The sequence below is a fragment of the Micromesistius poutassou genome, assembly GCF_964030765.1.
Source record: "Micromesistius poutassou genome assembly, chromosome: 5".
NCBI classification, from domain to species: Eukaryota; Metazoa; Chordata; class Actinopteri; order Gadiformes; family Gadidae; genus Micromesistius; species Micromesistius poutassou.
Window position 1 is genome coordinate 7,050,064 of NC_140275.1, and position 24,527 is coordinate 7,074,590.

At 43.4% G+C, this 24,527-nt stretch overlaps 2 protein-coding genes across 2 annotated transcripts in view; both read left to right on the forward strand.

Annotated features, from left to right (window-relative positions):
* cfap299 (cilia and flagella associated protein 299) overlaps window positions 1-16,982 on the forward strand; it is a gene marked incomplete at both ends in the record, with an annotated part of 38,711 nt that extends 21,729 nt beyond the window's left edge. The window contains 3 exons of the mRNA XM_084467759.1: window positions 8,461-8,603; window positions 15,205-15,334; window positions 16,878-16,982. Coding sequence (XP_084323885.1) covers window positions 8,461-8,603; window positions 15,205-15,334; window positions 16,878-16,982 — 378 coding nt within the window. The remainder of the gene's footprint in view (window positions 1-8,460; window positions 8,604-15,204; window positions 15,335-16,877) is intronic.
* A 1,600-nt stretch (window positions 16,983-18,582) lies between these two features.
* Window positions 18,583-24,218, forward strand: bmp3 (bone morphogenetic protein 3; the record flags this gene model as incomplete). Its single annotated transcript, XM_084468945.1, has 3 exons — window positions 18,583-18,844; window positions 19,380-20,320; window positions 24,027-24,218. 3 exons carry the CDS (start codon window positions 18,583-18,585, stop codon window positions 24,216-24,218), a joined length of 1,395 nt encoding a protein of 464 aa, XP_084325071.1.
* Between the last annotated feature and the right edge of the window lie 309 nt (window positions 24,219-24,527).

Below are 24,527 nucleotides of genomic sequence, written 5' to 3' on the forward strand. Positions count from 1 at the left end.
TCTCTAATTATTACGCAACACTATACTGCACAATTATAGGCTATACTCCACAACTCTTTGCCATTACTGTAATATGCTGTACTGTATGCTACTACACAACTCTATACTAGACAACATTATTTTATACAATAGTTTGATCTGATTTGATATCTACATAATAACATGATTATGATGATATTGATTGGTAAATCCTGAGATACCATCATATAATAATATTAATAATATCCACGTGTGTGTTAACTCTGTTACGTCTCAGCCGCTGGTATAAAGCTGTATACTGACGATTGGCTATTGCATTCAGTTTTGCATCATGCCTTTTCAGCATCACAGCCTTGCCAACATCCTCTTGTATGGTGCTTAAATATGCTCGGCTATTGCAGTAAGTAAAGTGGTTACTGGGCCTGTCAATGTGAATGGTTGCCATCGTCTGTAAAGTGGAGCCTCTTTGGTGCATTGCCACCAAAACACAATCATGTCTGATTTCCACTGGGAGAAAGAGGGACGCTTTCATCTAGGAGGTGAAACTCAAATTCAATAAAGGACTGGGCTTCAATACTTGCTGGCTATAGTCCCCCTGTGTGATTCTGCATCCCAGTGTCTATAGCTCTGAGGCCGTCCTGAGTACGGCTCGCAGTGGGACCTCTTCCTCTGTCCTAAACATCAGGAGCTGAGGAGAGGGACTGGGTTGGCCCTCACCATGTAAGGGGAGAGAGGTTAAGTTTGGACCTTGACCTGCTAGCCTACTGATTAGACCCGACTAGAACAGCCTTGACTAGACTAGAGATCAGACCCAACAAGATTACACCAGAGATCAGACTAAACGGGACTACATCAGACAAGACAAGACTAGACTAGACCAGACTAAAGATCAGACCAAACAATACCAGACTAGACTAGACCAGACTAAAGATCAGACCAAACTAGACCATACTAGACTAGACCAGACTAAAGATCAGACCAAACTAGACCATACTAGACTAGACCAGACTAAAGATCAGACCAAACTGGACCAGACTAGACTAGACCAGACTAAAGATCAGACTAAACTGGACCAGACTAGACTACACTAGACTGAGGAGTAATAAGATGAGGGAAAACCTGACCTAGGAAAACCTAGCGATCAGACCAGACTAGACTAGAGATCAGACTAGACTAGCGATCAGACCAGACTAGACTAGATTTGGGATTAGATCAGACTAGAATACAGATCAGACCAGCCTATAGACTAGAGATCAAACTAGACTACAGCTCCAACTAGACCAGATTAGACTAGAGCTCAGACTAGACCAGACCAGATTAGACTAGACTAGACCAGACTTCAGATCAGACCAGACTAAACTACAGCTCAGACTAGACCGGATCAGACTAGACTAGACTAGACTAGATTACAGCTCAGACTAGACCACACCAGACTAGACTAGAGATCAAACTAGACTAGAGATCAGACCAGACTAGAGTACACTAGAAATCAGACTAGACCACACCAGACTAGACTTGAGATCAGACTAGACCAGACTAGACTACAGCTCAGACTAGACTACAGCTCAGACTAAACCAGACCAGATTAGATTTGACTAGACTACAGCTCTGACTAGACCACACCAGACTAGACTAGACTAGAGATCAGACTAGACTAGGGATCACACCAGACTAGACTTTACTAGAGATCAGACTAGACCCTACTAGAGATTGTTATATCCCTACTGTACTGTAATATCATTACTGTACTGTAATATCATTGTTGTAATATAGTTACTGAACTTTGCTAATGACTACAAAATGTATGTTTTTTCTGTCAATCTAATTTAAGTTAATTCTGATATTTTAAAAATGAAAAAATGAAAAAAAACAAATGGAACTGCAGGTGGAAAATTTCGCAGCATATGTCGACGCTTAGCAATAAACACTGCTTCATATTCGATGTCACAAATGATTCCGCGTAGCCCAGGCTGGTCTGACCTCCACCACCACATGTTTCTCATCAAACACACACAGATGTGGAGGCACAGTGGGTTTAAATGGAGATGCCATTTTAAACATGTTGCTGCTTCTCGATGTTCCCGTCCTTTGATTTAATATGCACTAAATGTTGATGATGTTAAATCTTTCACCTCCATGTTTATAGTATCTGAGGTAAACAAGACCACCAGGCATCCCGCTCCTGATTGGTGCAGTTTTCCCTCAATGCTTGACAACATTAAGGAAATGTTTTTGCTGGAACTTAAAGCCATGTTAAGAGTGAGTTCACCAAGGCATTTAACGTTTTAACCTTTGGCCAGAGTAAACACAAATAATATGAGGCTATCTAAATAAACATATCCCATAGCAAAGAGGGGCTGGGCTAAGCCCCGCCCATCCCTAGACCCCCCACTCTCCTACCAGTGACCACCACACTACACTATACTGGGGAGATGGGGAAACCACTACAACTACTACTACTAGCCTTGAACCAGCGTTTCCTTCTCTCACTCCTTTACAGTTGTAATGTTGTTGATGTTGTTATCTGTTTTTGACAATTGTTTGTAATGTCTAGTATGTTTTTATAGTGCTTTGAATTTCCTGCCCAGGGACCACAGGTGCAAATTAGCTGTTTAGCTAACCCTGGTATAGAACCTGTTCTATACATGGTCCCTGTTAACAAAAAACAATAAACTAAACTAAACTAAACTCCAGCCGCCCGCTGACAGCTGGGTCATGTGATGAAGTATACATGGTTGTTTTTAGGAAGCGATTTAAAGGGTGGAAATGGTCCATATGTTTAACCTTACACCTAGTATTGGTAACTGTACATGTGTTTCCCTAGTAAGATCCTTTCAAGATGTAATGATTATTAATATTGATATTGTCCATGCAGTCCTATTGCCTTCATGATCATGAATCAGTTGTTTGATTTCTTATGATTGGGACTTGGCTCCCTCAACTCACTCAGCTAACTGGTTATGTGTGGAGATGGTTTCATTCCTGAAGCTCCATTAACAAGTGCAGTGCCCCGTTGACATGTTTGTAGCGAACATGCTTTCTAAGCTCCTGTCAGTCAGTTGAGATGCCCTAATAGCACTGCGAGAGATGGCCCCAGGTCAGAAGAGTTAACGTCTGGTTATACCGGCCCTCAACGCAGATCCTAGTCTGACAAGCAGCACGATAGTCGGGTCTTTCAAGGCGAGTGAGGGACACTCCCACGGAGGTAATGTTGTTAATGTTGTGTGCCCTGCATGGTATGTGTCACATCCCCTCCTCTCCCCAGCACACGCCCACATTGTTCCCCACAAAAGGACACTGTGAATACTTTGAGATTAGCTAAAACTGAGGCTTAGGGGCATTGCAGATTAACTACTTACACAAGCACGCCTTGCTGGCTCGCAAGCTTGTACCTGATGTTTTCTACAGGGAGACTCTCCCGACTCCCTACAATGACATGTTATGGTGTAAATGTACGTATATATAGATACGTGAGTGTATAGATGTTAGTTATATAGAGGTTTGACCATATAGAGGTTTGACCATTTGACCATAGCCAAAAAATGTCAACCCCACTCAGACACTGTCACCTACTGTAGTCACCTAAGTGCAAAACGACAGCTCTATCCCAAATCACATCTCTCTCTCTCATCACATCTTATAACATCTTATAACATCTCTTACATAATATCTCTCTTCTCTATAATCACATCTCTTTCATCACATCCCACATCACAACTCTCTCATCACATCTCACATCACATCTCTTTCATGACATGTCGCTTATTACATCTCACATCAAATCGCTTTCATCACATCCCACATCCCAACTCTCTCTCATTACATCTCTCCAACCTCATCTCACCCTCTCGCCTCAAATCTCTTATCACATCTCTCGTTCTACCGAGGTGCAGCACAGAGAGACAAAGTCATTCTTGCCTGTGGCCATGCCATCTTTTGACTCAATAGACCGGCACTGAACTTATTTCAGCCACGTTAGCAGCCACAACGCCATCATTTATGTATGATAAGACAAATTATGGCATACAGTTTTCTACTGACTTAACTTAACTTAACTTAATGTTTTATTGCAATAATTCAATGCTTCAACTGTACAATACTAATGTATACTCTTGCACTAATCCTGAATTTCGTTATACTGTACATTTCAACCCCTAATATTCTTATTTATACTATTGTTGCATTTTAAACTATCTATAGATCCTATGTCTCAGTATAAACATTTACACTGTTGAGGATTGTTGTATTGTGGTCATATATATATTGCACATATTTGGGGCATACTTATTCTTATTTTAATTGTTCTTATAATTTTCTATGCTTAAATATATTTTGTTGTGGAATGCAGCATTGCAACATGACCCAATATCCAACAGGGATACACAAAGTACTTCTGTTTCATATTCAGATTCTCATCACATCTCTCATCACTTAATCAAATTTTGCTCATCACATCGCTCATCACATCTCTCATCAAATCTCTCATAACATCCCTCGTCACATCTCTCTTCACATCGCTCATCACATCTCTCATTGAATCTCTCATCACATCTCTCTCCGAGAGGTTTTGCAATACTCTGTCATATTAGATAGAGGGTGTGTGTGTTGTTTCCCCTTCAACACAATCCTTACAGTATCACCCTCTATTCTGTCTTCCTAAAGAGAGATTGTGGGAGGAATACTTTCTCTTTTCTACGCACACACCTGTGCCTTTGTCTGGGGGGAATGTGGTGACACAGCATCTGTTCTCTACGTTTTGTTTACCAGAGTAAACAGCCATCAGCCCATTAGAGGGCAACCACACCAAAACACACAACCAGGGCTGCATGTATGTAGCTACATACAAAAACTAGTATAAATGCTTGTTTACCATCTAATTCACCTTATTGCCCCTTATTGTTAGGTTTATACCTGGCCATTATTAATGTGAATTACTAAATAGCCTTATGGATTTGTAATAGGTTTGTTTTATTTAACCAGATTTCAAACACTATCTTTCAATCCAAGGCGAGCCGTTCTTTCATTCTCCTCAGCAAAAAGTAGCTTTTCAGTTGCTGGTGTGGTGTTCTTTGCTAACACATGAATCAAGCAGCTGAGAAATGGTGCTCTGGTTTTCAGAGACATTGTTGTAAAGATGCATGGTCTCTTTGAACAGCTAATAGTTGTGTTCCTCTTAGTTGCGTTTTGGTAGAGTTGTGATGATCAAGCCATCTCTAAACATTTTGAGAGAAAATGAAGTCCCACCCTATGGCCTTTCAAGTCCTTATCTGAGATTGTATCATGAAAAATAAATAAGAAGATTAAGTTGAGATATGGGAGCAGTTTGGCTGCTTGTGTATTCAAATAGTCTGCTAGCTTTATCCCCACAAACCAGTTCTACTTGATCCTTTTACTTCCTATATCAGAACCAATTAATGTGAAGAAAATTACTTCTAGACTAATTAGACCAACAAACAAAAATATAGACCACAGACCAACTAAACCTCATAGACTTACTAAACCTCAAAGACCAGACCAGCTAACCCTCCCAGACCAACTAATCCTCATAGACCAACTAACCCTCCTAGTCTAACTAACCCTCCTAGACCAACTAACCTCCTACTCTGACTAACCCCCTGGTCCAACTTAACCCCCTAAACCAACTGAGCCCCCTAGACCAACTAACCCTCCCAAAATGACTCAATCCTCACAGACCAACTGAACCCCCCAGACAAACAGGTCACTTCATTGTACATCCTGGTAGGAGGTAGGCCTACGGGGGATTTCTGAAGATAGGGAAGGATTGTGCATGTGTGTGTGTGTGTGTGTGTGTGTGTGTGCGTGTGTGTGTGCGTGTGCGTGTGCGTGTGCGTGTGTATGTGCGTGTGCATGTGTGTGTGTGTGTGTGTGTCTGTGTGTTTGTGTGTGTGTGATATATATTATATATAAACGTCTCCTCCCAACTGGTAATTTAGAAACCAGTGGAATGTGGGAAGTGGCTCTAGAATGAGTCTGGTTTGCTTGGTCACTTTGGTGTCCTGAGTTTGTAGCGGAGACGTCTTAAACCACACGCTGCTATTCTCAACCCATAATTCCTGCCTGAATTAGAACTCAGCACTGACTTCCCTCTTTCTCTATGCTAGCCTAGTCTGGTTCTGTCTGTAGAACCTTTAGCCCAGTCCGGTTCAGTATGTAGAACCTTTAGCCCTGTCTGGTTCAGTATGTAGAACCTTTAGCCCGGTCTGGTTCAGTATGTAGAACCTTTAGCCCGGTCCGGTTCAGTATGTAGAACCTTTAGCCTGGTCTGGTTCTGTGGGTAGAACCTTTAGCCTGGTCTGGTTCAGTATGTAGAACCTTTAGCCTGGTCCGGTTCAGTATGTAGAACCTTTAGCCTGGTCCGGTTCAGTATGTAGAACCTTTAGCCTGGTCTGGTTCAGTATGTAGAACCTTTAGCCTGGTCTGGTTCTGTCTGTAGAACCTTTAGCCTGGTCTGGTTCAGTATGTAGAACCTTTAGCCTGGTCTGGTTCAGTATGTAGAACCTTTAGCCCGGTCTGGTTCAGTATGTAGAACCTTTAGCCTGGTCTGGTTCTATGGGTAGAACCTTTAGCCTGGTCTGGTTCAGTATGTAGAACCTTTAGCCTGGTCTGGTTCAGTATGTAGAACCTTTAGCCTGGTCTGGTTCAGTATGTAGAACCTTTAGCCTGGTCTGGTTCAGTATGTAGAACCACTAGCTTGTTTGTGTTCAGCATTTAAAACACTAGCATGGTCTGATTCGGTGTGAGAAAACTTTAGCCTAGTTCAGGTCAGCTTATAGAACATAAGCCTGGTTTGGTTCAGTGTGGAGAACACTAACTTGGTTTGGTTCAGTGTGGAGAACACTAACTTGGTTTAGGTCAGTGTGGAGAACACTAGCTTGGTTTAGGTCAGTGTGGAGAACACTAGCTTGGTTTGGGTCAGTGTGGAGAACACTAGCCTCGGTTTGGTTCAGTGTTCTGGTTTTGGTCCAGTCTGTAGTATCAGCTACTGCTGTGGGAGGAGATGCTATCCACCAGCCAGACATTTTAAACCCAGACGGTAAAACCCCTTGTGTCTGCTTTACACTCACCCGAGGGAAACTTTTCTTCTGCATTTCTTCATTTTTTAAGTTTGGTAACAGCACCATGGCTATATGTAGTTCCCAACTAAAGAGGTTTTAATAGAATTTCTAAAACGCCAATTGCAAAAAGCAGGATAGCATTTTTTGATCGGTGGTGCTCTGTAATTTAAAGTGTGTGGGCTCAAGCCACTTATTTTGTGGGAATGGCTTTACTGGCAGGCTCTCAGAAAATACCAGAGGTTAAGTTTACCTGCTCCGCCCCCTGGGGCTTAGCTGCTCACCTATTGGTTGAGGAGTGTGTCCAATAGGGTGGCACCTGCTCCTGGGTTTGTTAAATCTATGTTGACAAAAATAACCTTGGTACGATCTTTAGATATATGGATTCAGATTAATATGTAAACAAGTTATCCTCCATTGGACGTCTTAGCGAAACCTCCGTAAAGCCCAAAGCAAACAGAAAATGAATATCGGTCCATATTTGTAGCACGACCGAAAAAATTAATATAATTAAATTGTATAAAATGGAGCAAGGCACACAGAGCGCAAATGTAGCAGGGCTTTAATTATTTCCTTGCCAACTTCGAACAGGACTCAAGTCTGCTTTGTCTGTGTACATTTGACATTTATTGTGCCTCTTTGACACCACAGCCGTGTGCTTTAGGTTGAGAACATTTTCACTAAGCAAATCAACATCAGAGCATATCAAACTATAAATCACAGTACACTGTGTCATATGACATATATAATATCATAACAAGGCATATTATATATCATATTATATTATCATTATTGTATCATAATAATAAATCATATATCACATCAGTATAATAATGAATGCTCCCACCAAACCACCGGGCTCCAACCTTCCTCTCGCTACTGGAAATGGGAAACTGGGAAATGATCAAAAGATGCAGTTTGAGTTTCTAATTATAGGGTGTGTCAGTCCTGGCACATGGAGAAAACCAGTTAAAAGGACAGTGGTTAGAACCATATTTTGAGGCCATACACTGAAAACACCATGCCTATCACAGACACACACAGACACACACAAACACATACACACACACCTACATACCTTCTCCCTCCCCAGCTGCACCTGACAATGTATTTTCAAGATGGCCCCTGATGTCGAGAGAGAGAAAGACAGAGACAGAGACGGAGAGGGGTCCATTTCTTGAAGTTCTGGTTCTCGAGTTTTGGTCTTAAACCTTCAGAGTTAATTTCCGTTGAGTGTAAAGCTGTGAATTTCTTAGTAGATAGGTACACCATCCTTCCCTGACATGTTGCTGTTATCATGATAGGACAGCTTCCTCTCTGGCCAGTGCTGGTATTACTATTCACGATTAGTATTTCATCATCATATAACATTATGATAGTATTAATATCTTCCCTTCTTTTTTCACAGTCCATTATTTTCATAAGGGACCGAAACGCTGGCGGGCAGGAAGTCTCGGGCTATATAGACTACGCCCACAGACTGCAGAGCGAGGACTTTGAAGCGTACTTCAGCGGAAAGAAGAGACTGATGCCAAGACGGTCCGACTTGAGGTGAGCCTCACCGAGCGCGGCTCCGCTCGGGAGCCTGTGAGTTGAGTGGGATCTGACAAGATGTGAGGGGTAAGGAAATCTGATTATCAGGATTATAGATTCAGCCTGACTTGAGAGAGCAGGGGCTCCACAGAGACCCACAATGATCGTATCCATAGCCTGGCGATGGTTTCTACAGGCGTAGTAGGATATTTAGGATACCAAATATACATATCTAGGGTATGTGCACGAAAATCAAAGATTTCTAACTTCCTACAGTTTATATCACGTCGGCATCATGTGCAGACACAGGAGTTAATGGAACATAACATTTAGGTTTTGAGAGGGGTTCAGAACAGGGACAGCGCTGATTGAACCCTGAACCTTTAGTCTTGCCCCCTCCCCCAGGGGAGAAGAGCCAAAAGGGCTGATGGTGTAACATCTAGTCCCCCTGAGTGTGCAGAAAGCAGCAGTAGACAGTTGACTGCTACCCCCCCCCCCACTGCTTCCCAGTACTGTGTTCCCATCAGGAGAACATGTTCACCGGCCATGCCGCGCCACACCTGACCTCCTGAACTCCTCATCGTACACAGACAGCCAAACATGTTCCTGCATTCCACATGCTCCTGTATAGTAACACACCCGCTACAGACCTGACCAGAGCAAACACACCTGGGAACACCTCCACCTCGGCCCGTAGCCATGCACCACAGTCCCAGAGAGACAGAGTACTCAGAGTAAATAACACCTGCACGACACACACAATACGTGCTAAAATAACCCCAGGGTTCACAGGACAAAGATATGTGCCCCTGCCTACTCCTCCTCCCTCTGTCCTCACTGCCCATACTGCTTCTCCTTGCCCCCATCTTCACCTCCTACTTTCCTTTTCTCTGCCATCAAACATGTGGCTCCATCAGGGCTAATGATTTCAACAAATTGCAAAATCCATACTGCTTCTCTTTGGGCAAACTCCTTCTACTTCTTTCGCCACCCCTCTGCTCCTCCTCCTTCTCCACCTCCACTCTCTCAGAAACAATAACAGCCGCTGTGGTTTGGTGGCTAAGAGGGAGCAGATGGTGGGGCTGCTGCCCACTCCCTGCTCCGACGCACCAGATCCCCGGTCACCGCAAGGCCTGGAATCCTGCCCCCCCCCACCCACCCCCCACCTCCGCCTCCAGAACGCAGAAAACGCCCCCCCCCCCCCCCCCCCCCCCCCACCACCTCCTGCAGGGGTGGCTAAGTTTACACTCGGCCTGGCCTTAGGCTGCAGGGAGGCAGTGCAGGGCGGCTAAGGAGGCCGGTGTATCAGTGTATTTCATGGACCATTACACCAGCAGCTAAGTGCTGGAGCTACAGTGCATGGTGTAGCTCACTTCTATACACACTCCTCACCTCTGTACTCACTGGCATCGTCAGTGGAGTCTTTAAACCCCATGCCTTGTAGCTACCTCTGAGTTAGAATGACCAGATGCTAGGACACAAGAGGCTATAAGCTTGATGCCTACATCAAGCTTATAGCCTGCTATCTATGTGTTTACTATGGATATTGTAATGGAGTATAGTTGGTACTATGGAGATAAAAAAAACAATTGCTATGGAATTAACAATACGGTATGGCCTGTCGCTATGGAATGTGAAGGGCCACAAACCCCAAGGAATGGCAGATGAATGTCCGTGGTTCCACTACATCTCCTTCTTGTTCAGTGGTCTCCAGTGGTCTCCAGTGGTCTCCAGGGTTCTCCAGTGGTCTCAAGTGGTCTCCAGTGGTCCATGTATCTGGAGGGATGATCCGTTTCCTTTGTGTATGTCCAAATGTGGCTGGTTCCTTTACACAGAGCAAGTGGTTTACCGTGACATAAAAAGTCATGCAAATCTTGTAATCAAGTCTCGATTGACATGACTTCTGGCTTGACAAGATCTCTGATGACTCGGACTTAGACTCGAGAACTGACTTGATGTCATAAATTAGCAACAACTAACTGTGGGTTAACTGGTGTTTATTTGTAGCCTCGTGGAGCCGGCCAAAATATCAACATTTTACCTCTGGTTTTGTCTCAGGATATTAGTCCTAACCTCAGTGAATGATATAGAATTATTTTGGACTTCTACATGGCTTAATTAAAACATATTTATGATGCTTTGTTATTAGCTTAATAAGCTGAAATTAAACACAAAACAATTGTTAACAAATGCTGCTGATGGTAGACCAAATGAGCAAAGAGAATATGTTGTGGCTGCGTGAAGCTAAGGCCTATTGGGATCATGGAATATCACAGAGCTGACCAACCATCAGGGTGCACCTGGTTTTGACCTCCCAGCTCTTCCATTATCAGGTCCACAGGCAAAGAATCTAAAGAAAACAAAAGGATACAAAAGATAACATGGAACATGCATTCAAACTGAGAAAATACTCCCTCTACCAAGCATCCTGCTGGCAAATGTACAGTTACAACAAAGCTGGTGAACTCAGAGCCTGACAAACCACTTGCAAGACATCAGGAACTGCTGCGTTTTCTGCTTCATATAGTCTTGTCTAACAATGCAAATTCCAGACGCATTTCAGCCCAACAGATTTAATCTGTTTTGAAATTATTGTAAGGTTTAGATATTGGGTGAGAAGAGAGGAGGCGGGAAAGTGCTTCATGATCAACTATGTATTGTGCTCCAACTTTATGTTCAAGTTCACCATCAAACACCAACCCTTCTACCTGCTCCGGGCTTTCTCCTCACAGCTGTTGACACTAGTGATGGATTTCATGATTCGTTTCCTTGATTCAGTTCGTGTCAGTCAGTTCGCCAAGAAGAATCGTTCAGAATCGTTAGTCAGAATCGTTCAGAATCGTCAGTTCCTCCCTCGTTCTCAAACGATCTTGCAAACGGTCATCAATCAACACACAACATTACAACTAAGTTCCTTTCAGCTGAGGAGCGCTTCATGTTCGGAATCGGGATGTTGTTGCCCAGGCCAGTCCCTCTTCACCACTCTGCTAACTTAACACAGTGAACAGCGAGTCAGTGAGTTGGAGTTGAGTCTGGGAGAACGAACAATAGAGATGAACAAGAGAGAACTGAAACCGGGAATCAGGTTGGTTCGTTCTTGTTAAAGAGTCGTTCCTTCGAACTGATTCGGTCACAAACGACCCATCACTAGTTGACACAAGCCAACACCACAGCAGCACTAGAGGATCGGTCCCGCCCGCCCAGAGGTTACACACACCGGATCCCTGCCCCAACACTGTTAACAGATCATTTGTCCAGACCATAGCTTCCTGTTTACAAACAGAAACCTAAACAATCGTAAAACTTGAAAGTGCTGGTCTGAGGAATTAGATGCTGTTTTAAATAATTTATTCAGTTATGTCAACTGGGATTATTTGGGCACAAATTCAAAGTATTCAGATTAGTTGGAATTCAATTCAATTTTTTATTTTATTAAATGTACAGATTCCAACCAGATGCATCTGTACATTTCCAAATAAATAGTTATAGGTGAAAACTAGCGGAAGAGCACTATTAGAGACGAGAACTAGAATTAAACTAGAACTAGAAGAATTAGAGAGGCATATAAAATAGCCAGTAGAAGTTTAAAAAATTGAGCTAAAGTTCAACATCCACCCTGATCATCAACATCAACACTGGTGCTCACGGTTCTTTGCTAAACACACCTTTCGCCTTGTAGACTCATGACTGTGTGGACCGACACAGCTCAAACTCCACCAATGTTACATTTCCTTGGTCTGATCTCCAAAGACAATGAGACAGCCTAAGGGAAGGAGGCAGAGCACCTGGCTTCAGCCTTTCCCTAAATACCAACAAGACAAAGGAGATAGTTGTTTATTTCAGGAGGAAGCGGGGCAGACTCACCCCTATCCATACGTAGAGACGCTCAGGGGCTTCATGGTCTGGGATCCACCTCAGTAATGACCTCAAGTGGAGCTTGCTTCATGGCCGGTATGGGAAGTGCTCTGCTGAGGACTGGGAGAATCTTAAGAGGGTGGTCTGGTACGCCCTGTACATCATTGGCTAAGTAAAACCACCAGAGCCAAGAGTCCATCTCAATGAAGTGGTCTGTAAGAAAGGACCTCTACATCACCATGGACCTATCTCCCCTGTTCTCTTTCTCAACATCATTGAGATGCTTCAGAGCCATCAAAACCAGCAACAATGGGGAGTTTTGAAGTTGACATTACACCGTGTTACCTGCACCGTCTTTGGTGGATTATTGCCTCTGTTGGTGAGTGGCAGCTATGAATTCTGGGAAACTTCGCCATTGTAGGTCATTGCTGCTGCATCAATACATTCAACCATACTTCACAACATTGTTACTGGAGCAAGCTGGAAGATGTCATATGTTTTTCAGCCTTTCATACACAGGAAAAACACAGTGTGGTAAGAATTGACGTCGCTCACATGATGACCCCCAAAAGAAGGAACAGCAGGATCCAATCGGATGTTGTAAAATAATTGGTTGTTTATGTTGGAACTTGACTTGCGGTGTGTTTCCAGCGACTTTATTAGTCTCAGCTTTATCTTAATGCCTGACCTTGGCAAACATGACCCCGGCCCCTTGAAGCTCAGATGAGAAACAGACTGACTTCACCTCTCCCTTGCCTCTAGAATTCTCTTTACCCTGCGGTTTTCTTCCGATTTTTCAAACATTACAGGAGTGTCTTTTCCACCTGCTGAACTAGATATCATGGGTGTGTTGGGTTTTAGGGTTACAAATAAAGACTATATATATATATTTATGAATTGTTTCCTATGTTATTCAAACTGTCAAACTTTGGAGCTTATGTAAGCTGCTTCATTGTTTTGGTTTTGTTTACTTTTGAAAGTAATTAATATTGAAGCATCAAACCACAACAGTTATTAGTCATTTGTATAGCTAAAATGATGTACAGTATAATTGCATTGTAGTATAAAGTTAAACCTCACTTATATTGAGGTATATAGGTAAACCTCAGTAGTTATACAAGATATACTGAGGTGCAATAGTTATAATGGGGCAACGTCGAGTTATACTGAGGTATACTAGCTTAATACTGAATACTGAGGTATAGTAGATTCTGAATAATGAGGTATAATTTAGTAATACTGAGCTGTTGTTGAGTAAAACAGTGGTTAGGGTTAGGCTAACCCTAACCCTATGAAGTAGAGTTACACTGAGCTATAGTAGAGTTACACTGAGCTACTGTATAGAAGAGTTACACTGAGCGAAAGTAGAGTTACACTGAGCTATAGTAGAGTTACACTGAGCTACTGTATAGAAGAGTTACACTGAGCGATAGTAGAGTTACACTGAGCTATAGTAGAGTTACACTGAGCTACTGTATAGTAGAGTTACACTGAGCTATAGAAGAGTTACACTGAGCTACTGTATAGTAGAGTTACACTAAGCTATAGTAGAGTTACACTGAGCTACTGTATAGTAGTTACACTAAGCTATAGTAGAGTTACACTGAGCTACTGTATAGTAGAGTTACACTGAGCTACTGTATAGTAGAGTTACACTAAGCTATAGTAGAGTTACACTGAGCTACTGTATAGTAGAGTTACACTGAGCTACTGTATAGTAGAGTTACACTAAGCTATAGTAGAGTTACACTGAGCTACTGTATAGTCGAGTTACACTGAGCGATAGTAGAGTTACACTGAGCTACTGTATAGTCGAGTTACACTGAGCGATAGTAGAGTTACACTGAGCTATAGTAGAGTTACACTGAACTATAGTATAGTCGAGTTACACTAAGCTATGGTAGAGTTACACTGAGCTACTGTATAGTAGAGTTATACTAAGCTATAGTAGAGTTACACTGAGCTACTGTATAGTCGAGTTACACTGAGCGATAGTAGAGTTACACTGAGCTATAGTAGAGTTACACTGAACTATAGTATAGTCGAGTTACACTCAGCCAGGGTGCGATTTGTTGGGGGGGATCATCCCCTCCTCGCTTGTTGTTTTTTTATTAAATGTCTTTTTAGTTTGCATAAAGATGAATGTTCAACAGTTTGAAATGTAGGCTAATATGGCCTACCACTAACTTAAAAAAAGAATTAGGCCTGTTGTTATTTTTTTCGTGACTACAAAAAAATAAAAAAAACATCCCCCCCTCTGGCTTTTTGACATATCGCACCCTGTACTGAGCTATAGTAGAGTTATACTGAGCGATAGAGTAATACTGAGCTATAGTAGATTTATACTGAGTGATAGTAGAGTAATACTGAGCTATAGTAGTTACACTCAGCTACAGTAGAGTTATACTGAGCGATAGTAGAGTAATATTCGGAATACTGAGGTGTAGTCGAGTAATTCTGAGGGATATAGTTCTACTGAGGTATAGTTCAACTACAGTAAAGTAAAGTAATACTGTGGGATATAGTTCTACTGATGTATAGTAGAGTTAAATTAAGGCAGAGAGTAATACTGAGGTATAATATAGAAAGAAATAGTCGAGTTATACTGAGTTATAGAATAATTCTATTGAAGTACAGTACAGCTAACTGATACAGTATAGTAATACTGAGGGACAGTTGTACTGAGGTATATTAGTTATACTGAGTTAGAGTTAGTTGGAAGGAACATTTGTTATTTCTAACAGGATACTATGTTTTTTTAAAGCTTCTACAACTGGAGGACCCAAATGTCCACATCTCACAGCAGTCCAAACTATGAAGTGATCACAGACCAGCCCCCAGGCCTGCTCTTCCAGAACAAGACGGACCGCAAGGTCCTGGAGCTCAATCCATGGGTAGGACAAATAATGAGGAATCATGATGCTGATCTACTGGTAGGACTAGTGAAGGTTAGCTGTGGGTAGTACAGGGATGTAAATATGTGGGTACGACTAATGATATTTAACTTTGTGTAGGACTAATGACGATCTGTGGTGGGTAGGACTAATGATGTTTAACTGTGTAGGACTCATGACGATCTGTGGTTGGTAGGGCTAATGATGTTTAACTGTGTGTAGGACTAATGACGATCTGTGGTGGGTAGGGCTAATGACGATCTGTGGTTGGTAGGGCTAATGAGGTTTATCTGTCTGTAGGTCTAATGACGATCTGTGGTGGGTAGGACTTATGATGTTTAACTGTGTGTAGGACTAATGACGATCTGTGGTGGGCAGGGCTAATGACGATCTGTGGTTGGTAGGGCTAATGAGGTTTATCTGTCTGTAGGTCTAATGACGATCTGTGGTGGGTAGGACTTATGATGTTTAACTGTGTGTAGGACTAATGACGATCTGTGGTGGGTAGGGCTAATGATGATCTGTGGTTCGTAGGACTAATGATGTTTAACCATGTGTAGGACTGATAATGATCTGTGGTGGGTAGGACTAATGATGTAACTGTGTGTAGATTTAATGATGCTAATCTGTGGGTAGAAGTAATGATATTGATCTGTGGTGGGTAGCACTAATGATTTTGATCTGTTGGTAGGACAAATTATGTTGCTCCTTTGGTAGGACTAAGGATGTTAATCTGTGGGTAGGACTAATTATGTTATTCTGGGGTAGGATTTATGATGTCGATACGGGCATAGGACAAATGACTAATGATGTTGATTTGTTGGTAGGACAAAGGATGTTGATTAGGACCAGGTTATTTTAATCAGGTACTTTGGACCAGGGTTTTCAGGACAAGTTGAAGGTTTTTTTTTTTTATCTTAGATGCATTACGGTGGGGCTATGGTTGAGACACAGGGACCCAGCTCTGGCTTGTTTCCACCCTACATGCTGTGGATCACACCATACACTTTTCTCCTTATTAATGTCTTCCTAATTATGCACAATATACGAAAGCATCTAAGCCCAGATCTTGAGGTTTTCCTCATACACTACAAAATGTAAGCTATATATCTATAACAACAATTAGAGACGTTTGAGACACAATCGAAAATGATAACCTTAGATAACACTACCAAATCAATTCTTTATTTAATTTTGTAAATCCAAAAATCGATTCATTTTCATCTGTTATTCTCATTAAGTGTATTTAAAGAATGTTCTAATTATTTTAAGTGTGTTTTAACTACGTTCTAAAGATTGAGTTATACTTCTACAATGAATAGCCACTTTGGGATGTACAGTAGTTGGTCTCTGCTCAGTTGCTTGCATGTTGGTTTTGCATCATGACTTTTGATTACGTTTTAGGAGAAGGCCATGTTAGCTACACTGGTGGCAGCTTTTAGCAGTGCCAGTGACGTAGAGGCCCGGGCAGTGATCTGATGCAGATGTTTAATTAAACCGTTGATGGGTTCTTAGCGTGTTCTACGTGTATTTGTGTTTGCAGGCGGCGTCAGGTGACAACTGGTCCAGGAGTGAGGTGAAGAGTGATCTCTATGTCCAGGTCGTCATTTACGACCACAAAACACGGAGCATCACCCTGACCCCTTAGCCCATACAATGACCCTAACCTAACCTGATTCCCCCTGTTATCAGACACATGTGCTTCTCTCATTGAAAACAAGTAAAAGTTGTTTTTACCTTTATTTGTCTGCTTTTATTTGTCTGCACCCCCCCCCCCCCCCCCCCACACTCACACACACACACACACACACACACACACACACACACACACACACAAACCTTCAAGATGCGGTTATTGGCAAGGGAAGAAAGGCTTTCAACAGAGGAACAAAGGAACATGGACCATATTCACCTAGCGGCCATATTGGTTTGTTGGGTTTGTTGGGTTTGTTGTGGGTAAACCTTCTACAATCTTTGGAAACCATGACAACTCAATGCATTATGTTTAGTTCTGCATTCCATTTCCCAACCCAAGTCGCATTTAGGATGCATTTCAGCTGATGTGTCAGGGTTTCAAGATTCTACAAGGTTTCTCTGACCAATGAACTAATTGGGCCACTAAGGTCTATTGCCCTCTATGCGAGTGAAGCCTGGGCCTCCTTACCGACCAAGACTTTGCAAAATAGGAGAAACACTAAATAGAAACTCTGAATGCAGAACTCTGTAGATCCATTCTCCCAACGTACATCAACAAACAACGCTTGCAGAGCACATTAAGGACTTTCCCCCCTACTAGCCCAAATCCATAAAAGAGCATTGACATTCATATCCTCCTGTGCTCTAGAGTGACATTAAATTGTCAATACGTGACGCGTTTTTCTCTGTGGTCTGTAGGCAACGTTCGAGAAGATATATGACTGAGTGGGTGGGGGTCCTCATCATTTCCTGCTCGCTGTGGCTGAAAGGGACCCCGCACGTGTGTGTGGTTGTGCGTGTGTGCGTGCGTGCGTGCGTGCGTGTGTGTGTGTGTGTGTGTGTGTGTGTGTGTGTGTGTCCGGAGGTGCAGGAAGTGAGCGCTCAGCTCTATTGAAGTGAACTAAGTAGCGGACAGAGTGGCTAACCCCGCAGTAAGCCGCGCTATTCAGCCGCGCGGCGCAGACGCACCGCTGCGCTGTGATACATAACATGACGCACGAGGAGCTCCTAAAACTCGCTGCAGTCAGGTGGTCGTGTCCAGGTGTTTATACCCGCTGCAGTCAGGTGGTCGTGTCCAGGTGTTTATACCAGCTGCAGTCAGGTGGTCGTGTCCAGGTGTTCATAAACCCTTCAGATCACACACATCATTATCCTCCTGTGAACTTCTGTATGAAGACATCCCGGCCTTCTCTCAGCATAAGTCACTGGTCACGCATCTAATTAATTACATAACTAATAAATAATAAACGTAACCCTCCTCCCTCCTCACCCTCCTGTGTCTCTCCCTCTCACTCCCTCCCACCCTCCTGTGTCTGTGTGTTTTCCTATAGAAGAGTAGCCGGTCTCCTCTATCACCACAACCCGCTTCTCCTTCACCGAGAGAGGAGGAGGAGGAGAGGAGCAGAGCTGATTGTGAAACTATTTTTCACATCTCATCAGTCGCGCTGAGGCAGAGTCCAGTTCTTCTCTACTGGTGATATTCCAGTTTGTGAACAATCTGTTCAAAAATATTTTTTGAACACATCTACTTGAAATATTGAAGGTGCAGAAGAATGGTCTCCTTTGGCCTCGCGGTCCTCTGGCTGTGCGGATTGAGTTATCTTTGCGTTGGAGACTGCGCGATGCTGAAGGACCATCTCACCTCGAAAAGACTATCGGAGTTCACACACAAGTCGAATAAACTCCACGGCAGAGATGTGCTCTCACAACAGGACACGATGACCGAGCACATGCAGATGCTGTACGCCAAGTACAACCAGGCTGGCTTCCCGTTCAAAGACGGGAACACGGTCCGCAGCTTCAAAGCGCGCTGGGGTAGGTGTCCAAATGTCCGCTGCGCTGCCTTTTACGCACGCGCTTTAAATGTATTGTCGAAAAATAAGCACGTATTTTATTCTTATAGGATACGGAATAGTTAAGTGTGATCAGGTTCTACAGGTTGTGTTGCTGCTAGAACTGCAGTAATACACCTGCAGTACTGCAGTACTCGTGGCGAGACGGTGGTCAAAGTATGCTATGACCCAAACCTGCGGAGTAAAGAACATCTAGATTGATTCTGGCTATAGACCAAACAGTGTACATCGGTAAATTAACGAAGTTTTTCGTTTTAGTTACGTAGGCTCAGTGATTTAGTTCTGTTTGACATTTGGTTTAGCTGATCGGCTGCTCATCCTACCCATTTAGAACTTCCTCCACTGGGAGTGTAGTGCCACCTAGTGGCATGAAGCTGTATAGGTCTGGGTTTATATACAATACGTAATGATGGACGAGAAGTAAGATAAATGTCACGATTTACTTTATAATGCCAACTTTGAGTCACATTGTAACATGTGTGTAATAATCCACATAGGAACCGTGAAGCAGAAAGAGCTTCAGCTCTTCAACCTCACATCCCTGACCAAGTCCGAGGCCGTCCTGTCAGCCACGCTGCACTACTACATCGGAGACCTCCAGGACCCTGCCCCCCAGCGAGCCCCCCAGGGCTGTGCTCGGCCCCGGAGCTGCAGCCGCCCGCGGGCCCGCACACAGAACCTCGTCCAGATGGTCGTCTGGACCTTTGCCTCGGTCAACAACCACACCAGGACCCTCGGCCACTTCTTGGTCAACGTGTCCACGCTGAACCGGGACTTCATCTCGTGGCAGTGGAAGGATGTGACGCGCGTGGTCAACCAAGCCAAGAACCACGACGAGCTCCTCATCGGCATCCAGGTGACCTCGCGGGGCCAGTGGCCCCGGAAGACGCTCCTCCCCGAGCGGCCGCCCTACATCCTGGTGTATGCCAACGACTTGGCCATCTCGGAGCCCGAGAGCGTGGTGAGCACGCTGCAGCGGCACCATGCTGTGGTGGGCGAGGCCTCACTGGCGCCCGGCTTCCACAAACTGGGATTAAACGTTCGTAATAACACCGCCGGGCAGCGGGTGGAGAGGAGACGTAGGCGCTCGGTGAACGCTCTGCTACCCCTGCAGAACAACGAGCTGCCCGGACCCGAGTACCCATTCAAGACCCCCACCTGGGACGACCCCGGCCCCTACGACCCCCTGGACGCCAAGCCGGACCGCCGGCCGCGGAAGAAGTCTCGTAAGAACCAGAGGAACAAGATGCCCCTGCTGCAGTTTGACGAGCACACCATCAAGAAGGCACGGAAGAAGCAGTGGGTGGAGCCCAGGAACTGCGCCCGCAGGTACCTGAAGGTGGACTTTGCTGACATCGGCTGGAGTGAATGGATTATTTCTCCCAAATCCTTTGATGCCTACTTCTGCTCAGGGTCGTGCCAGTTTCCCATGCCCAAGGTAAGCCTTGTTCTGTAACCCCTCTAGTAGGCTACAGAACGTATCCAGCTGCCTATGACATGTGAGTGGCCAATTGTGACGTGTGTACCTGACCTATGATACCTATCTTTCCCCAGGGCCAATTTCCCTTTTGAATAATCTGGACACACCACTGCCGATATCATAACCCTAGTCTTGTTTCTGGAAACCAAAGCAGCGCTGCACTTTTAAGCAGACCTGTTCCCCTGTCAGATAGTTCTTCTTCTTACATCCTGAGGTTCTGTATTAGAAGTTGTCAGGGTTGCCAGATGCCAACAAGGTTTTCCAGCCCAAAACCTAATCAAAAACCGCGAGATTGCACAAAAAACGTTCAATATGTTGCAATTTTAGCCGTAGCCTATGTAACGTGTATGCAAATGAGGTCAGACTGCCGACACTGGCATCTAAGCTAACAAGATGCGCCCTCCCCTCGCCACATCGGTCAGTTTTTGTGAATGGGTGTTTGTCATGGCAGAATCTGCGCGTGTAGTAGCATAGTCTTGTGTGCCCACGTTACCTTTAGTCCTAACATTTCGGAGTTAATCCAGCATTTATATTATTAGCCTATCAACAACACAATGTCGATTCAAATAGCCTACAACCTTAAATAACTAAGCTTATCAGCTACTATTAATCTAGTTATAGAAAATAATGCCATCATCTGTTAACAATGCGTTTTTATTGTCAATGAAAGTCGCTCATCATAAAAACAATGACTAGTGGAAAAAACACTGGACCTTTAGGCTATAGGCCTGCAAGATCAACCAAATACAATCCAATTCATGAAAATCGTGTGGAACAAATTAACTTAGAATAATTTGATTAACGTCAAGAATGATTTCCAAGCCTTTTCCCTGAGACAGGCAGGCTGTGGGTTTTTTTGTGTGAAAATCGCTTTGAACAAATATTATTTATCAATAATATTGTGTTAATTTATTCTATGAATGTGTTGTGTTGTAGTGATTTTCACACAAAATTACATTACTACCTTGCTATTCCCTAAGTTAACCATGTGAAAATCGCTTTGAAAAAAAAGAGTAAAATAATTTGATTAACAAAATGATAGCTAATCCCGCTATTCCCAGACGAACAGAGAGGCCTATTTAAGATAGACAGTCTACTTACCTAGAGTCTAAATTAGCTTTTGAGCTCTAGTATATGCTTGAATCAAAGTTGCTCAACATCTGTCGAGGCGGACGGAATGTAGCTGATGTCAAGCCATTACGCGAAAGACCTGTGCGCACGTCCATCAATCCTGATAGAAGGGGTAGGCCCATTCTGTTTTAGGCCCATTTTTCAGAAGTGAGACTTGAGAAAATGCTCTTTCAACTGGAGCGTTGAATATGGGGAGGGTGAGCATTTTTACAGCACCAAGTGCTAAATCCTGAAAACAGAGATTTCCTCCGGCATCTTTAAAAGATTCTACCTCCAGTGTGTGTGTGTGTGTGTGTGTGTGTGTGTGTGTGTGTGTGTGTGTGTGTGTGTGTGTGTGTGTGTGTGTGTGTGTGCGTGTGCGTGAGTCTGCTGCCTGCTGCTCTGAACCAGTGCTGAACGTAACAGAGGCTACTGATAGTGTCAGCACAGACAGATGTTTGTCTTGTTTGATCTGATGTGTCGGTGTTTTGGCTACGAAAAACCGCCGATCCACCCACCCAAACCCATTTTTGCAAAATACATCGGGAAACCGCCCAATCTGGCAACCCTGGAAGTTGTTTCATGTTCAGGTCCCTCTCTGGCCACCAGACTTTGAAGTGGAGCACCATCTTGTGGTGAAAGTCTTCTCTTGGTTTCCGGTCTGGATTTCGGATTTGTTTCATGGTCAGTCTGGTCAGGGTTAGTGTCACTTACAAATACAGCTTTTGCATTGAATGGCTGTATTTGTCAGCATTTGTCAGCAATGCATTTTCAGCATTTCAAAACCTAAACCTTTTAAAGCTTAGATGTGCCTTCATAATTACTTGATGTTAATTGATTGTTTAATCTTCATCATAAGGTAAGGTACATAACTAGTGTTGAAGTACTAATTATAGTATTAGTAGTTAGTTAGTTTTTACTATGTATATGTATAATATTAGTGTTAATCTAATATTTATACTTCTACACTAACTAGGTTCAGTTCCAAATTTAAATAGAGGATTTATTACTTATATTAAATAAAGATATATTAATAGATAGTGGACACACCTGAAAATCTGTGATACCTGTTATAGAGGACAAACCAAAACTGTGATACCTGGGGAAACACCTGACCTATGATATCTGTTCAGCATTTCCACTAGAATTTCTTTCAGGCCTGGTGGTACGCAGCGGAAAAACACTAAACGGACGAGGAGCGCGGGATGGCGTATTGGCGTGGTTGCTTCGGTCAGATGGAGCAGTAGGCGCCGTGCAATTTATATTTGTGTTTAAATGTTGGTTCACTTGGTATATCAAGACTTAAAACTAAGTGATCACAGGAGAGGAGGACTTAGATAAAATGCATTTATTGCATAAAAATAAATTGTAGAGTTGTCAATCTTCCTCTATAATCCCATTCAAATTTCATTCTTTGTTATCTTTAATATTCAATTATATTTTAATATTTAATGCTTAGATTAAGCCTATGATTAATACCTACGATGTACCTTTACACTGTATACACATGCTTATGCATCGCCCACGCCACTATTAAACGTTCTGTCCACTAGAGGGTATTCTACCAATAAACATTTCTTTCCTGCCAAGTAAATAAAAGGCACAATAGGATGTTATAATAATGCCGCCTCTCGACGATGTTAATATAATCAGCCGTGTTGTCGGTGTTGATTGCGTAGCACAGACCTCCAAAAACATAAATTATACAAGTTTTAAGAACAAATACAGATGAAGGTACAGAAGCAGTACACAGCGATTTGAAAGGTAAATGTGTTGCTGGGTCAGAGAGCTGCGCTCGGGTAGCCTCTATTTCTTCTGGTTTGTAGCCTACCCTGTGGACGAAGCATCTGATTGGCTGGTGGACGTGACATCATGACCAAGAGGCAAGAGGAGACGTAATTTAAAGCTACAACACTGTGAATAGGCCTAGTTCAAGCTGCAACCACCACTGCGACGCCATGACGTGGCGGCCGGCCACCACGGCGCCTATGGGTTGCGATAATAAGTTGAAATGGACTGGACACATACAACGTGATTTTCCGTTTTGCTAAAAGGTTACATTCATTTTATTCATACCAAGGTTGATTTTTTACGGCTCTCGCCAGTGAATATTTCAGTTTAAATTTGTTATAGTCACCATGGCCACTGTACGTTGTAAGGCATGGCTGAGGTATTTACCAGTATTTACGTTTCTCAACACACAGGGTTCTAAGAAGAAGATGAAGTATGTTAAAGGATGGTAATGATGTTTCTATGATGGTAGTTTTAAACTACATTCATAGACCTTTAAGTATCACTATCCGTTCGAGTATTGATTGATCATTAATCTCGATACCTGTTATAGTGACAGACCTGACATATAATAGCTGTTATAGTGGAACGACCTGACCTGTGATAGCTGGTATAGTGACAGACCTGACCTGTGATACCTGGTATAGAGGACAGACCTAAACTGTGATAGCTGGTATAGTGACAGCCCTGACCTGTGATAGCTGTGGTATTTAGTCTTCTCCATCCTGTGATGTTCACTTCTTGGCTCTTGGTCTTCCCTCAGGGCCTGAAGCCATCGAACCACGCCACCATCCAGAGCATTGTGCGGGCGGTGGGTGTGGTCCCGGGCATCCCCGAGCCCTGCTGCGTACCGGAGAAGATGTCGCCCCTCAGCATCCTCTTCTTCGACCAGGATAAGAACGTTGTGCTCAAGGTCTACCCCAACATGACCGTGGACTCCTGCGCCTGCAGATAGGACCGGCAGGACCTCTGCCCACACAACGCACACCACAATGACTACACATGATAACACACAATCACACAAGTAGTATGTAGTTCACATGAACTACACACAACAACACACAGATAATGTGTAGTTCACATGACTACTCAATAGCATGTGTCCTCTGACACACACGCACGCACACACACACACACACACACACACACACACACACACACACACACACACACACACACACACACACACACACACACACACACACACACACATGTAGAGACACATAGATACATAGATCCACATAGGTGGATCATGAGGGTTGAC